The 13,912-nt window shown below is 36.4% G+C and overlaps 1 protein-coding gene across 3 annotated transcripts in view; it reads left to right on the top strand.

Moving 5' to 3' along the window:
• VPS8 (VPS8 subunit of CORVET complex) overlaps nucleotides 1-13,912 on the top strand; it is a gene marked incomplete at its 3' end in the record, with an annotated part of 188,721 nt that overhangs the window by 55,666 nt on the left and 119,143 nt on the right. For all 3 annotated transcript variants that reach the window (XM_084231488.1, XM_084231489.1, XM_084231487.1), the window contains one exon: nucleotides 9,866-9,912. In XM_084231488.1, the coding sequence (XP_084087614.1) occupies nucleotides 9,866-9,912 (47 nt within the window). The remainder of the gene's footprint in view (nucleotides 1-9,865; nucleotides 9,913-13,912) is intronic.

The raw sequence follows: 13,912 nt of genomic DNA, 5'->3' as shown, positions 1-13,912 counted from the left end.
TTGGGATATACAGTTCACATCTGGCTTGCCATCCTGTACCACAAAGTATTTCTTACTATGCTTACATTTTCATGAGAACAGAGAATGATCTTTAAAGTGGAAAAGTGCAGATAAGCATATTAAAGATATCAAGCCACCAAAGAACACTGTACGAATGTTCATCTAGCTGCAAATCCATTTGCTATTTACTAACAGTTATGTGAAATACAGTGACGTTATGACTATTCACATTTCAAGATCCAGTAGAATTATAACCCAGGATACTGCTTGAACAGTCTAAGTAACTTTGGATCAATTTTCAAATAAGGCATATTTGATTAAGCATGGATGCCTAAGTAGAGAAGACACAAATTTATTTCACTCAGAACAATATTCTTCTGGAAAAAGTGATCTTCAACTTGTTAGAGTAATGAAATACATTCATAATTGACCACAAATCTGTTTCAAGTGTTTCATCTTAAATATTTAATCATAAAATAATCACAAAATAAATAGATTGACTTTTAAAGTGTATTTTTAAAAAAGAAGAATGGACATAGGAAACTATCTGCTGATTACCCCAATGTGGTTTATGAACATTTTCCATGAGTTCATCTAAAAATGATGTTATACTCATTAACTGCCTCTTTGAAAGGAATACAAGGACAATGTATTCATGGAATGCCTATTACATAACATCTTGATTTCATGGAAGCATTTGTCTAAATTTTCCATTATCCTCATGGCTAAAGTAGATTAGTAAATAGTAAGTGAATTTGCAGATAGATGAACATCCTTACTCAGTGTTCTTTGGTGATTTGATATTAATTACATTTTAAGGATCTTTGACAGCCAAGTTTTGTCATTGATTTGGATAAAGATTTAATGAATCCAGATTCAAAATGATCTTGGTAGAGGGCAGTCAACATCATTATGAGATGAAATTAAACCATGATAAACATCAAAACTTGCATTAGATTGAAAAAATTAAATAGTGAATTGGGGCAATCTAGTGGGGCATGCTTTCAATTATGAGCCAATAGTGTGTTAGGCCCTAGATAAAGGAAAGTAATGAATTAAAACTTTAGATATTTTATGGACTGTTGATAGGATGGTGGAGGTTTTAAGAACAACATTAAAAAAATGAGCTGTTTGAGGAGAAAGTACAAGGAGACATGGATGCCTTCAGATGATACAGGGCTGTTATGTGGGGATTTACTGCATTACTGCAGAGGGAAAACTAGTATAAGTAAAACATTAGAAGGATAAAAGAAGGGTTCTTTCCATTTAAAATGACCTACTGATGATGAAATAGTTCAGATTTAGGACCCCCCCACTGCTGAATGTAGTAAAATAAAGGGAGGCTCACCAGTTGATCAGGTGTGTTTTAAAAAGACTTTCTATGCTGGGAAGGATGATCTAAGATTCTGTATGAATATCAAGAAACTGTCATTGGAACCAGGTTACCTCTAATCCAAGAAAGCTCCTAGTTAAGCTTGGTTTCTCTGTGAACACACTGAAAATTTGTATTTTACCAGCAGGTGGCGCTCATGCCTGTTGCCTCAATATTAATCTTTACCTTTGATGAGGAGCCTCACCTTTTCCTTACAGTCAGAATATATGCCATTCAGTATTTCTGCTTTTTCCCCAAAGACCAACCAATATTTTGTCCTCTCTTAACTATAGAAGATAACTTTTATGATGTTTTTAACAGGTTGTTGCTTTTGTTTGTAATTTGAACCTATGGTTTATCTGTGCAGTAACTGGAAGGATGAAAGGAGTTAAAGTGTTCTCTGTCTCTTACAACATGAGGCTAGCCTTTTTTCTGGCCAATTCTTTCCTATTCCAGAACAAAGTCAGAGAGCAAACAGATCCCTCTTTGCCCCACGTCATCCCCTTATGTCTCTTGTTTGCAAATTCTTTACAGAGCCAAACATCTTGTAAGAATTGTCTTCATTTCCTCACATCCCTCTCATTCCATGTCTGCAAATTCTGTGGCTCCCTTTATTCCTCACATTATAGGTCTTTACTAGCATTCAACAGGGTTAATGACTTCTTCAAACAGTCTGTTTGTTTGGCTTCTCTGGTATCAGAGTTCTGCTAGTAGTGTTCTTAAACCCAGAAACTAGCCAGTTAATTATGAGAGCATTTTCATGTACTTTTGGATTATTTTATTTTGCTATCCTAATTTTTGCTTATAAAACAATGTAGAGGTATAAATAAACATGAGGGTTTTTTCCCTTTAAAAAAACAACCATTTTTTAGAATCAATACAAGAATATGAAAAGAGGGGTACAGGAGGAAGGAAGAGGGAAAGAGAACATGAGGCATTTTTCATATGATATGTCAAGCTAAAAGGATTTGAAAAATAATTTTAGATCTTAAAAGTGAAAGCTTATATTGGTCATTTTCAAGCTTTCTTTCTAGCTTCACTTTACATTTCCATGAGAAGCAGATCGTTTTAAGGTCATCATAATGTAGCAGCTGTTAGCAGATATTTTTATATTAAGAGTTCATGCCAAAGAGTGGACAGATACTAAAAAAGCTGCAGAGTGAGGCAACGGGAACTTTCCTTGACTGATTCATGCTTCCTGCGATGATTTGAGGAATAGGAAACAGTGTTGGTATCCAGCGCTCTGCCTCATCTCTGAGGCTTGTTTAAAATGTTGTTTCTAGGGGAATTAGGCCTTTCCTAACTCCTGACTCATACCTGAATAATAAAGGGAAATACACATGCATGCACACAGGGAGAGACATCTATATCTATAAAGCTGCTCACAGTGTTTGTGTACTAATGCTGGAATACCAGCTGCCTAGCTCTGATAACTCCATGGAGCTTCAACTATCTGTCTGTGTGTTAAGTATGTGTATCTGCTTTTAATTGTGTGTGTATGTATATATCTTACATGCTAGGCTTTGTTAAAATATTTAATCATTTTAAACAATGCAGATTTCATGGTCTGATTGACTTTTAGAATATAAGTTATGAGAATTAATGCCATTGCACCCCAAAGCAAAGGAATCTGCATCTCCCATCTCATTTCTTTTCATATTTTCCTTATGAAATAAGGAAAGCCAAGATTATATCTTCAGTTGGCAGATGGTAAGATAGTTACAATGCAATAAAATGAACTATTTAGATACTCAAAACAATTGACAATCTTAAATTTAGGCTTTCTATCAGCTCAGTGTTCTATTTACATAGCCACAATGGCTTTTTTTAAAAAAAAAATGTACATAAATATCTAATAAGAAAACAGTTTTCTTTATCCAATTAGGGACTGTGCGTTAAAGAAAAGATTAGAGAAATATTTAATTTTTTTCTAAATTCTGGAAACCCCAAATTTTTGAGCTATTTCTTGGGGCATTCTTCAAGCTTTTGAGACTAGGAGTATATATTTTAAGAGAAATTATCTTAAAGCATATAATGCTCATTATATATGGTGAAAGATACTTGGGGCAAATAAGAAAAGCACACACAGCATAGGCTAGCTTAAGGCAAAAGACTAAAATCTGTATGTAGTCCCTTGATCTGTCAGCATCCCAGAGAGGCATATATAGACCAGGACTATGCTGGATGGGCTAAGGGTTTTGCTTCAAGAGAAGGACTTGTCTTCCCATTCTCCTTTTTTCTAAGGTCTTGTGAGAGCAGCCTTCCAAGTGGGTTAACTAGGGTTAAGTAGGGTACCGACTCCTCAAGTGGTTATATCCTAGTGTTACGTGTAATGAATGTCTCATTACTGCTCTCTATGTGTGTGGCCTCTGTTGACACTGTAACTGGAGAGGCTGTGTGGCAAGTCGGCTTTTTGGGGGTTGAGGTGTGGATGCCTCAGCCTTCTACTTGCAGGCATTCCCCTTACCCCAGCCCCAGCGAGGCTGGCTCTGGCCATGGCTCCCTGGAGCCAACAGGCCTATCAGCCTGTTCTGATCTGAGTGCAGGATGGGCTGGGTTTTCCCCTTTTTACACTTAGGATCCTAAATGGGCCAATCTGATGTGAGCTAAATCAACCAATCAGGTTCAAGCTCACTTCATTAGTTAATTATTTGCAATGGAAAACAAGTTGATTGGTGTTAAACGGTCCAGTCAGACACTTGAGATTGAAAATGGTCTAGGGCCTCCCTGGTGGTGCAGGTGGTTGAGTGCCACACTGTGAAGCTGTCAACAGCCTCTGGAGTGTGGGTTTGATCCCGGCTGGCCGGCAAGAATCCCACGTGGCGCGGCAGACCTCTTGCCTGCTGCTCCCCTCAGCAGTGTATTTTGTCAGTCTGCCTGTTCTGTTCCCTGCTCTGTCTCTGGTGAATCCTCTCACCCTCCCGCGCATCTGGCCTGTGCCCTGGTTCTTGTATAAATAAATAAATCTTTAAAAAAAATGAAAATGGTCCAATCAGGCAATGGTCCAATCAGGGGACTCAGAAGGGAATGTAAGGCAGAGTAAGAGCCAGCACAAGGCAGTGTGCAGTCAGCCTCTGAAGAGAAAAGAGGAATTTGTTGGACCACCTTCAAAGAAGTTAGCAGCCTGCGTTTGAAGAGGAAACATTCATCAGACTGCTCTCAGTCTCTGAAGAGAGATGCATCAAGCACTTGACTTCTGTGGGATTCACCAGACCTTTGTAGACCTTTGTGGACTTGTAGACTTCTAGACCTTCACACCCCCATAGACCTTCACAGAGACTTGGCTGCTACACCTGCCTCTGTCCCTGCCTCTGACATCTCCTGCAAGGAGCACTGTCAGCCTTGGCCCAGTGTCTTGAACAGCTGACCACAGCCTCTGGTTCTCTGGCACCATGTCCTGTTGCTATTGAGTCCATCATTGTCTGGTCCAGCATCTGGCCCCGCCTTAAAATGCTGCTGTAGTTTGCTGCATTGTCACCTCATATTTCATGAGAGGCCTTTGTTTGGGACTTCTGGACACTGCGGATACTATCTGGGCTGGAATAGCCAGCCACTTGTGGCCTCTAAACCTTTTTCTTTTTCCCAATCCCTTGCTTGTTAAATAAACCTATTGTTGTTGGACCCCAAGACTGAGTGGCCTTGCAATTGTGCATGTGGATGAGAACCCACTGACACTGTCCTCCACCCTGATCACTGCCCATTGGCACTGTCTGAGCACTCTGTTTTAAGAGTCTTTTAGCACTGTTTCAGAACTGTTTCAACACAAGAAGAGTGGGAAGAGTGGCCACGCTGCTCCTAAATTGGGAATTGATGAAAGTTTTGATTCTTGTAGGTCTCCTCTGACACCACCTTAGTGGGACCTTTTACTCTGAAGTGTAGGTGGAAATCCGTTACCTCTACTGGCATCATGGGAGGGGAGGAAAGGGTTTGTTACTGGTTCCTAGAGATTGAGAGGCCTGACTTTCTATAGCTTTCTCTGACACTGCCCTGGTGTGGGGAATGAAGATTGGGGTACTTTATTACACAGCGGGCAGAATGGGGAGAGAGGGGGATTGAGGGAGAGAGGGAGGGAAATTGGCATACATGATTATGGAGGTTGGAAATTGAAAGTGTAACCTTGAATTTTCTTTGTAGAAAGATTTTTAATTAAAAATACAATTTCTTTAATAGATTATCTGTTTTGACTATTTCTTCTTCAGTGAGCTTTGGTATTTTGTGTATTTAAAAAAAATTGGCCGTTTCATCTGTCAAATTTATTGACTGGAAGTTGCTCATGACAGTTTTTCATCACCCTTTTTTTAAAGGGTGAATCTACAGTGATGTCATCGCTGTCATTCTTTATTTTGTTGATTTCTAATTTAATTACATTATGGTTGGAGAATATACTTTGTATGATAGGAATCTTCTAAAATTTAAAACTTGGTTTATAGCCTAAAGTATATTATCTATCTTGGTTAATGTTCTGTCTACTTGAGGAAAAAAATGTGTCTTTTGCTGCTATTAGATGGAGTGTTCTAAAAATGTCAATTTATAGACTTATTTAAGGCTTTCAAGTCATATGTGACACTTTCATTATTGTCTTTATATAATCTCAACCTTAATTGAAGGTTGAAAATACTCCCTCTCTGAAGAATTTTAGTGAAAATTTATATTGTTTTAAGTTGAAGAGGCATCTTAATTTTTTAATATGTGATTACTTTCCAGTTTTATTTTATTATGATCAGATAATGTCTTGTATACTAATACTACTTTATGGAATTTAGATTTTCTTTGTGGTCAATATTTGGTTAGTTTTCATTAGTGTTCTGTGAGCACTTGAAATAATGTTCCTTGTGTGTTTTCACAGAAAAATAGTTACCAGAATTTAAAAATTTATTGTTAGATCTTCTAAATCCTTACCTTTTTTGATCCATGCTTATTTTTCATGGAATATGAAAAGTTAAAGTACCCTGTTCATCGTTCTGACTTCTCTGTTTTTCCTTCCATCTCTGCTTTATGAATGTTGGCACTATATAATTCAGTATGCAGTATATCATTATTTGGCATATAAAAATAGGAAATTTGTCTTTATTATGATTTATTTATTTAACATCCTTTCAGCCTGAATTGTATTTTATCTGATAGAGAAAGATCACAGCTCCTAGTTTTTCTTTGCATAGTGTACCTTTGCTTATCCTCTCTTTTTCAGTCTTTCTGGATCACTTCATATTTTTGTTTGGTGATTGTTATATAGAGTTGAAGGGTTATTTTTGAGATTTTAGATTTTTGCTTTTTGTGACTTCTACTCTGAAGATATTGAATTAAGCTAAATGTTTTTTGTTTATATTTTAAGAGCACTTTTCACCATTTGACCTATTATTTTATTTTATTTTATTTTTTAAGATTTATTTTTATTTATTTATGCAAGCACTGGGTACAGTCAGAAGCACGGGAGGGTGAGATAATTCACCAGAGCCAGAGCAGGGAGCAGAGCAGGCAGAAGGACCGAAGTACACTGCTGAGGGGAGCAGCAGGCGGCAGGAGAGGTCTGCGCACCATGTGGGACCCTTCTCCGGTGGCCGAGGAGCAGCCGGGGATCGAACCGGCGCTGCAGAGGCTGCGGTCAGCTTTGCAACCCAGCGCTCAACCGCTGCTGCCACCGGGGAGGCCCTTGACCTATTATTTTAAATTGGTGTATATATTTCCAATATTTAGGAATGTGTATTTTATTCCAATAAATTAACCTTACAATTAGTGCATTATATAGTACCCTTGATTCTCTATTTCTTTGGATATTGTGCCCTACTATAATTAAAATTATCCTATTTTTGCTTTCATCTTTTTCGATTCCTCTTCCATCACCAGATTTTATCAAGTTGACTTTTATGCTGTTAAACATGCTTTTGTTTTTCATTTTAATTGTGAATTTTAAAGGATGTATTTTGACTACCAACTTATCAATGAGGTCAGTGAATCTTTTCTACTTGCTACCACCTTTTCTCTTTCTCCCAATTTGTCATAATATAAATCTTTTCCTCTCTGTCAGAGGGTGTCTGTTTTGTCATCCCATTACCTGTGTTTGTTTTAGGCTTATTTTTGTAGTTAATTATAGCTAATTATCATCAACAGTTTTTGCTAGTTTCTGCAGTCATTTTTTGGTTACTGAAGCAATTTCTTCAAGACAGACTAATGAGAACAGTGTTCTCTGAATTGTTATATCTTCAAATTGTTAGTCTCCTTCATATTGAAAACCTTTTGGCTTTCCTTAAGGATCATGAAAATATTATTCCATTGTCTTCTGGCATCGAATCCCCCTATGGGGAAATCTTAGACTAGACAGACTCCTTCCCCCACCCCTTATAATTGATTAATAGCTTTTTTTCTGACTGTTGCTTTATTTTTGAAATCCAGTAATGACTGCATTGGGTCTTGCTGTAATCATTCTAAAGCCATTTTTTTCCTGGCAATATGATGTGTTCTTTCAATATGTAGATTTAACTCTTTTTTAGGTTCAGGAAAGTTTTATCTTCCCTGCCACTGTTTTAATTTTCTTGTTCAGGGATTTAATTTTCTTGCCCTTTTCTCCTCACATACCACCAAATCTTCATCTACCACCCAGTTCTCTGCAGGTTTGATCTCAGTCATCACTGTAATTATCAGGAAGATAAAACATTTTGCTAAAAAATCAATGATAGCCTAATTACTAAATAAAATGTTTCCTATCTTATTCAACCTCAATGTTGCATTAAAAAGTGAGAATCACACCTTCCTTTTGAAATTCTCTATCTTATAGATGTCTGTGGCTGAGTGCTCTTCTGAGTTTTAAACCTCTGGGACCATTCCTGAGTTTGGATTTGTTTCTATCTTCTGACCATATCACAAATGCAGGTTTTCTTCAAATCCATTGTCTTTGGACAATTTTATTCTTATACATTGTTTTCTCTCAGGACTTAGAAATAGATGTTTCAGATTGCTATATCTAGTTTCTTGTTATAACTTCTAAGATGTTTCTCAAGTGTACCATAAGCCAGACTACTCTTAGCTTCTTCCTTTGGGCACCTTCTTCCCTCTTCTTTATCTCATTTTGTGACATCTTCATTCAGACGTCACTCAGTCTAGAAATTTAGGAGTTATTATAGATTCCTCTCTATGCCTTCTAAGCCACAGTCAATCTGTTACCCAGCTCTACAGTTTCACTTGATAAATATAATTCTAGTTGTCAGATTATTGATGACCAAAGGAAGCAGATGTGTGGGTCAGTGGTAACCATGTAATCCTTTCAAGATTGTAGGTCCTTCTCATATTTCTCCCTTTTAAATAATAAGGGTTCCTTGGTCTTGTTTTTGTCAAAACAGTGTTAGTATGGGGTATTCTCCAGTTCACAGTCTTTTTTCCCTTCTGATGGAATTAATCTGCCTAGAACCCTAGATGGTCTAGGATTTTTTTTTAAAGCAAATCATTTCTCTGTAGCCAGCAGAACAGGAAAGAGTACTACTCTTGGTTCCTTAACCATTTCCAGTCATAACAAACTATTGCTTCCTTTGTAAATGGTTTCTCTTGAAAAAGGCCAAAATTATAGGTTGTCATTCACTTGATGTGAGTCTATACAAGATGAATGTAAAGCAATCAATATATTATGAAACTGAGAAGTTAAATCAACCTTAAAATAACTGGTTTGGAGGATTGTGACAAATATGGGCAACCTTGATCACCTGAGCCACCAGTAGCACCCATGGTATCCTATTATCAATTTTATGTATTTTCTTTTTTTTTTTAAAGATTTTATTCATTTATGTAAGAGCTGGTGTACAGGCCAGAGATATGGGAGGGTAGAGGATTTACCAGAGATGGAGTGGGGAACAGAACAGGCAGACTGACTGAAATACACCACTGAGGGGAGCAGCAGGCGAGACAGAAGAGGTCTGCCGCGCCATGTGGGTATTTCCTGGCCAGCTAGGATCGAACCCGTGCTGCAGAAGCTGTGGACAGTTTCGCAGTGCTGTGCTCAACCCGCTGTGCCACTGGGAGGCCCCAATGTCTTGTATTTTCTTTGCAAATTTTCTTGAGAAAGTTGTGAGATAAATACTTATTTTTCACTTAATATTTGTTATTCTGTTGTAAAAGCTTTGTAAAGTTTTAATAGCTACATAATATCTTACTTCAATAGTAAATTTAACTGGTTTCTCATCTTGTGTATTAAATTCCAGCTTCTTTCTTTCCTCCTCCTGCTTCTTCTGTTATGGAGCTGATGTGAAAACTTTACTGCATTGCATTTTTCCCTTAAATATATTCAGGATAAATATCCCGATGGAGTTACTGGGTAAAAATGTCTCCTCATTTTTTAAGACATTTGACACATAGTACCAAATCGTTTACCAAAAGCATGGTATAACCTTATATTCTCCCATCCAGCTGGCAACATCTTATGCAAACCACTTTTACAAATGTGTTGTGTCTAGCCAATGGGCCCCTTGACAGTAGTTGGTGCTGATGCTCTTTCTGGTTTGTCTACAGGATATGGTGCCCATCATAGTTGATTACTGTCTTCTGCTACAGCGAAAGTAAGTATACATTGCCTGTCAGATTCAATTATTTTGAACCTAGGTTGCCTCTTGCGTATATCATAATTTACTACTAAGAATTTTATGAATTTGACTGGATAGGTTCTTAAAAGAATATTAATTTACAAGAATTTCATTCTTTAACAATTTTTAGTCCATTTATCTAATAAAATCAATGTTTCCAAAATAGGTATCTCGGGTTTATCATTTATATGTTTGTGTGGCAGAATAGTGGAGGAAGAAATAGCTAATAAAAGAGCAATACTATTGTGTGACCTTAAAAGTAAAAGTGTATCATTCATGTGCTGTGTATATATTCTTATGAATTGTCACTAAAACACAGTATTTTATACCATCCTCCCAAATGGGCAAGATTCATTGTGTTTCTGCAGTCTTGGTTTTTAGGCCCTTTTTGTTTAAAAGAATTCAGTGTTGGGCCCCATATTGGCACAGGGGTTAAGTCTCAGCACTATCATGCTGTCGCCAGCCACTGCAGCATGAGTTCAAGCCCGGCCAGGGAGCTAACCCATTTGGCACAACAGACCTCTCCTGTCTCACCTGCTGCCCCCCTGAGCAGTTTATTTCAGTAGATCTGCCTGTTCTGCTCCCCACTCTGCCTCTGGTGAATCCTCTCACCCCTCTGCTACACTCCAGTTCTTGTATATATAAATAAATAACAAGAATTCAGTGTTAACACTCTTAATTGGCTTAAATTGTATCAATTAACTAACCTGTTTTAGTTTACAGTTCTTTTTACGCTTACATAATAGCTGACTCCTTGAACTACCAGGTATTGTTCTCAAATACCTTTACTTTTTTTTACCTAATTTTTATTATAACTTACCTAATTTTTATAGCGGTAAGGTGTAGATATTATCTTCATTTTACATGGAAGGTTCTAGAGGCAGAAAATGATTAGATAACTTGCCAAAGCTCACTTGCTTTTCTTTTGAATAGCAAAAGTGAGATTCATATATAGGCAATGTAGCTTCTATACCCTTTCTCTTAACCACTAGCTTATATCCTTTCTTGAGTGGTGGTGAATAAATGTGAGGATCCAGTGCAGATATCCCCAAATCTTATACAACATTGACTTAGCTCTTGAATTTATATATTTAGGTAGCCTGAATCATAAAAGATTTGATCATACTTTGAAAGTTGTAAGTGAAGGTTATCAAGAGGGTAGCTATTTGCTGTGTCAGATCTTAGATTAAGTCAGGAAAAGCTACACCTTCTGCTTGCTTGGGGCTCAAATTCATTCCATTGTTTTAGCCATAATGCTATATTTAATTATTTAGTGAACTATGTTGTATTCATGGTTTGGATGTTGTTAAAAACATAGCTTAATGTTACACATTGTCTTTTTTATCAGGGCCTAAGGGAGAAATTTCCCTTGAGTGTTAGTGCCAGAAATACCATTGTGTATTCTGAATGCTAGTTCCATGTAGCTTGTGCACAGTGAACTGTATAGCTAATTGCTATTTCCTGGAAAACTTATTGATATAGACTAACCTACTGTAGATTTTCTTCATTTTCTCTTTTCCCACATTTCATAATCACCTCCCTGTTATTCATCTTGTATTTTTTAAAACAGAGTCAATAGTTTATGGGTCAGTTTCACATATTATTTCATTTATCCTTTATAATTGCAGTATAAGAGAGGCAGAAATTCTATATTCATTTTCAAGTAAAAAATTGAGTTGTAGAGTTGTTCCTACCACTAGTAACTACTGAAGTCAGCACAAATCTTCAAAGTGAAATAGTTACAAATGAGGTAAACTACCTAAAGGACTAAATTTTGTGCAGAATAAGAAGGTTTATCTTTATAAAATGGATTTTTCCTACCTGGCATGGTACCTGGCACAAAATTTGTCAATACCTGAAGGCTGAATTGATGAAATAATTCTGTCTCCTGGTTTGCAGAATAACAGGTGATCATTTTCTTGAATGCTTGAATATTTTACAGTGACCTAAAGTTGAAATAACCCTGCTATCCCCTTAAGATGAAGTATTATAGGGAAATAGAAAAGTATCCTTTCTTGCAGAAATATTTTGTGCTATTCCCAAAAATGTTGGATATAAGCTTTTCTTTTTTTATGTGATTTGAAAATGAAGTATTTCGAACTTTATTTAATGTATTGACCAACTGAGAAGGCACTAATTTACTCACTAAATCATAGCATGTGACACAGAAGGTAAGAGCTGGTCTAGATTTTCACCAAATTAGGATGTTTATTATTTCTCCATTTTTAGCAACTTCTTTACTTGTTTTAATTTTTTCCCACTCAGCATATTTTCTTCTAGGGTTTGTCAGAAACAAATACAGTATTATTGGAGAGCACGGAAAGAAATATCAGTCATATAGTATTCCTGAATGTCAAGGGGGAGTGAGATCTCCAGGGTCTTTTTCCAGACTCATCCTGGTTCTTTTTGCAGCACTCATCTGCCTCTACCCAACCTCCTGCTCTCCTAGATGCAGTGATACATGTACTCTCTAAATCAAGGGCGTGGACATTCTTCCTGGACTTTGTGCATATGGTGTGGCTTCCTTCTCTCTCAATTCCATTTCCAAAGGCTAAAGACCAGATTGTGCTAGATCCTGCTTCTGCTTTGGAAGCAAGTGTGTTCTCACTCTCTTTCCTTTCTGCTTTCCCTACTTTTTATACTTTGTACTTAACCTGTAAGGGCAAAAGAGACAGGCAACATTTCCAGTTGTATAAGAAAGTGTGGACTATGAAACTAGGCATTGGATCAAATGTTCCCTCTTATTTACCAGATTTTGTGCTCTTGTGCTTGCTTACTTCTCACCAGATTGACTTTCCCTTTTCATTAGAATATTAAGATCCTATATATGGGCCTCTGCTCAGGAGAAAGTTGTCAAATAGACTAATTCAATTAACTTTGATTCTTTGTTTCTAGGACAACTTTCAGTCTTGTTCCATTCCAAATATGCATGACTAAAAATGTATTAGCTATAAAAGTCCATGTTTATGTAAACAGTTCAGTGTAATCACTGTTAAGTGGTAGTTTTTATAATCTTTTCTTGAAGTTGCCATAAAAATATAAAATATGGTCAATTTCCTAGGCTAAATTGAAGTCAAGAGATTGTAAAGATATATGTAGCTTCGTTCCAGTATCTTTCTTCCTCAACTGGAAGAAATTTTATTGTCAATTAGGTGATGTGTGTTGTTTTCAGTGTTAGACAAAAGATACAAAATCTTGCAAGACTTTTTGTTGGACAGGTAATCATTTGTTGTTTTGCCCATATAGCAATAGTCATGATTTCAGTTTATTTTGAAAATAAGTTTTGATACTTGAGCCATAATCATATTTTGAATATTTTTAAAAATACGTGCTTTATGATTATGTTTGAATTGTATCTTAGTAAGGTTGTTATGAAACAAAACAAATGCAGTATAGAGGATTCTCACCACTTTGAGCTTATCACTGTAAGCAAATTATCTAAAGAGCAGCCATCGTTCAAATGACTAGAATCATGCAGAATATATAGAATATATATTTAATATAGTATAGTTACTAAATATATTCAGTACATAATATTTCTGTTAAAATCAAAGTGAACCGGAAGTGGTCTTCTGATAGCCAGAGTATTTGTTCAGTCTTGTTGCCCAACATCAGATTTATTATTTGAGAAACAGATCTTCATTTTCAAGCATAACTGAGGAACTGAATGTATTGAATACTGTTTTCTTGATAACTGCATATGAAATATTTTAATTTCAAAGTGGGGGGGATGCCATGTCTTTTTTATTTATAACAGCTGTATTGAAATATATATCATAAAATTAAAATTCAATATTCACAGAGTTATACAACCATCATCCCAATTAATCCATGTCTTTTTAAAGGAAAACTTTACAAATTGTAATACTTTTATCAGAAAAGAGAGCCTTTTGAACATAATTTCTTAAAGTTTCTTTGAGCTTTTGCCTTTACAAATAAAGAGATCAACTAAAACCAGCTTTGAGTTTATCAAATT

The sequence above is a fragment of the Talpa europaea genome (assembly GCF_964194135.1).
Source record: "Talpa europaea genome assembly, chromosome: 4".
NCBI lineage: Eukaryota > Metazoa > Chordata > Mammalia > Eulipotyphla > Talpidae > Talpa > Talpa europaea.
Note: the sequence above shows the minus strand (reverse complement) of the source record. Positions and strands in the feature narration are given on the sequence as shown.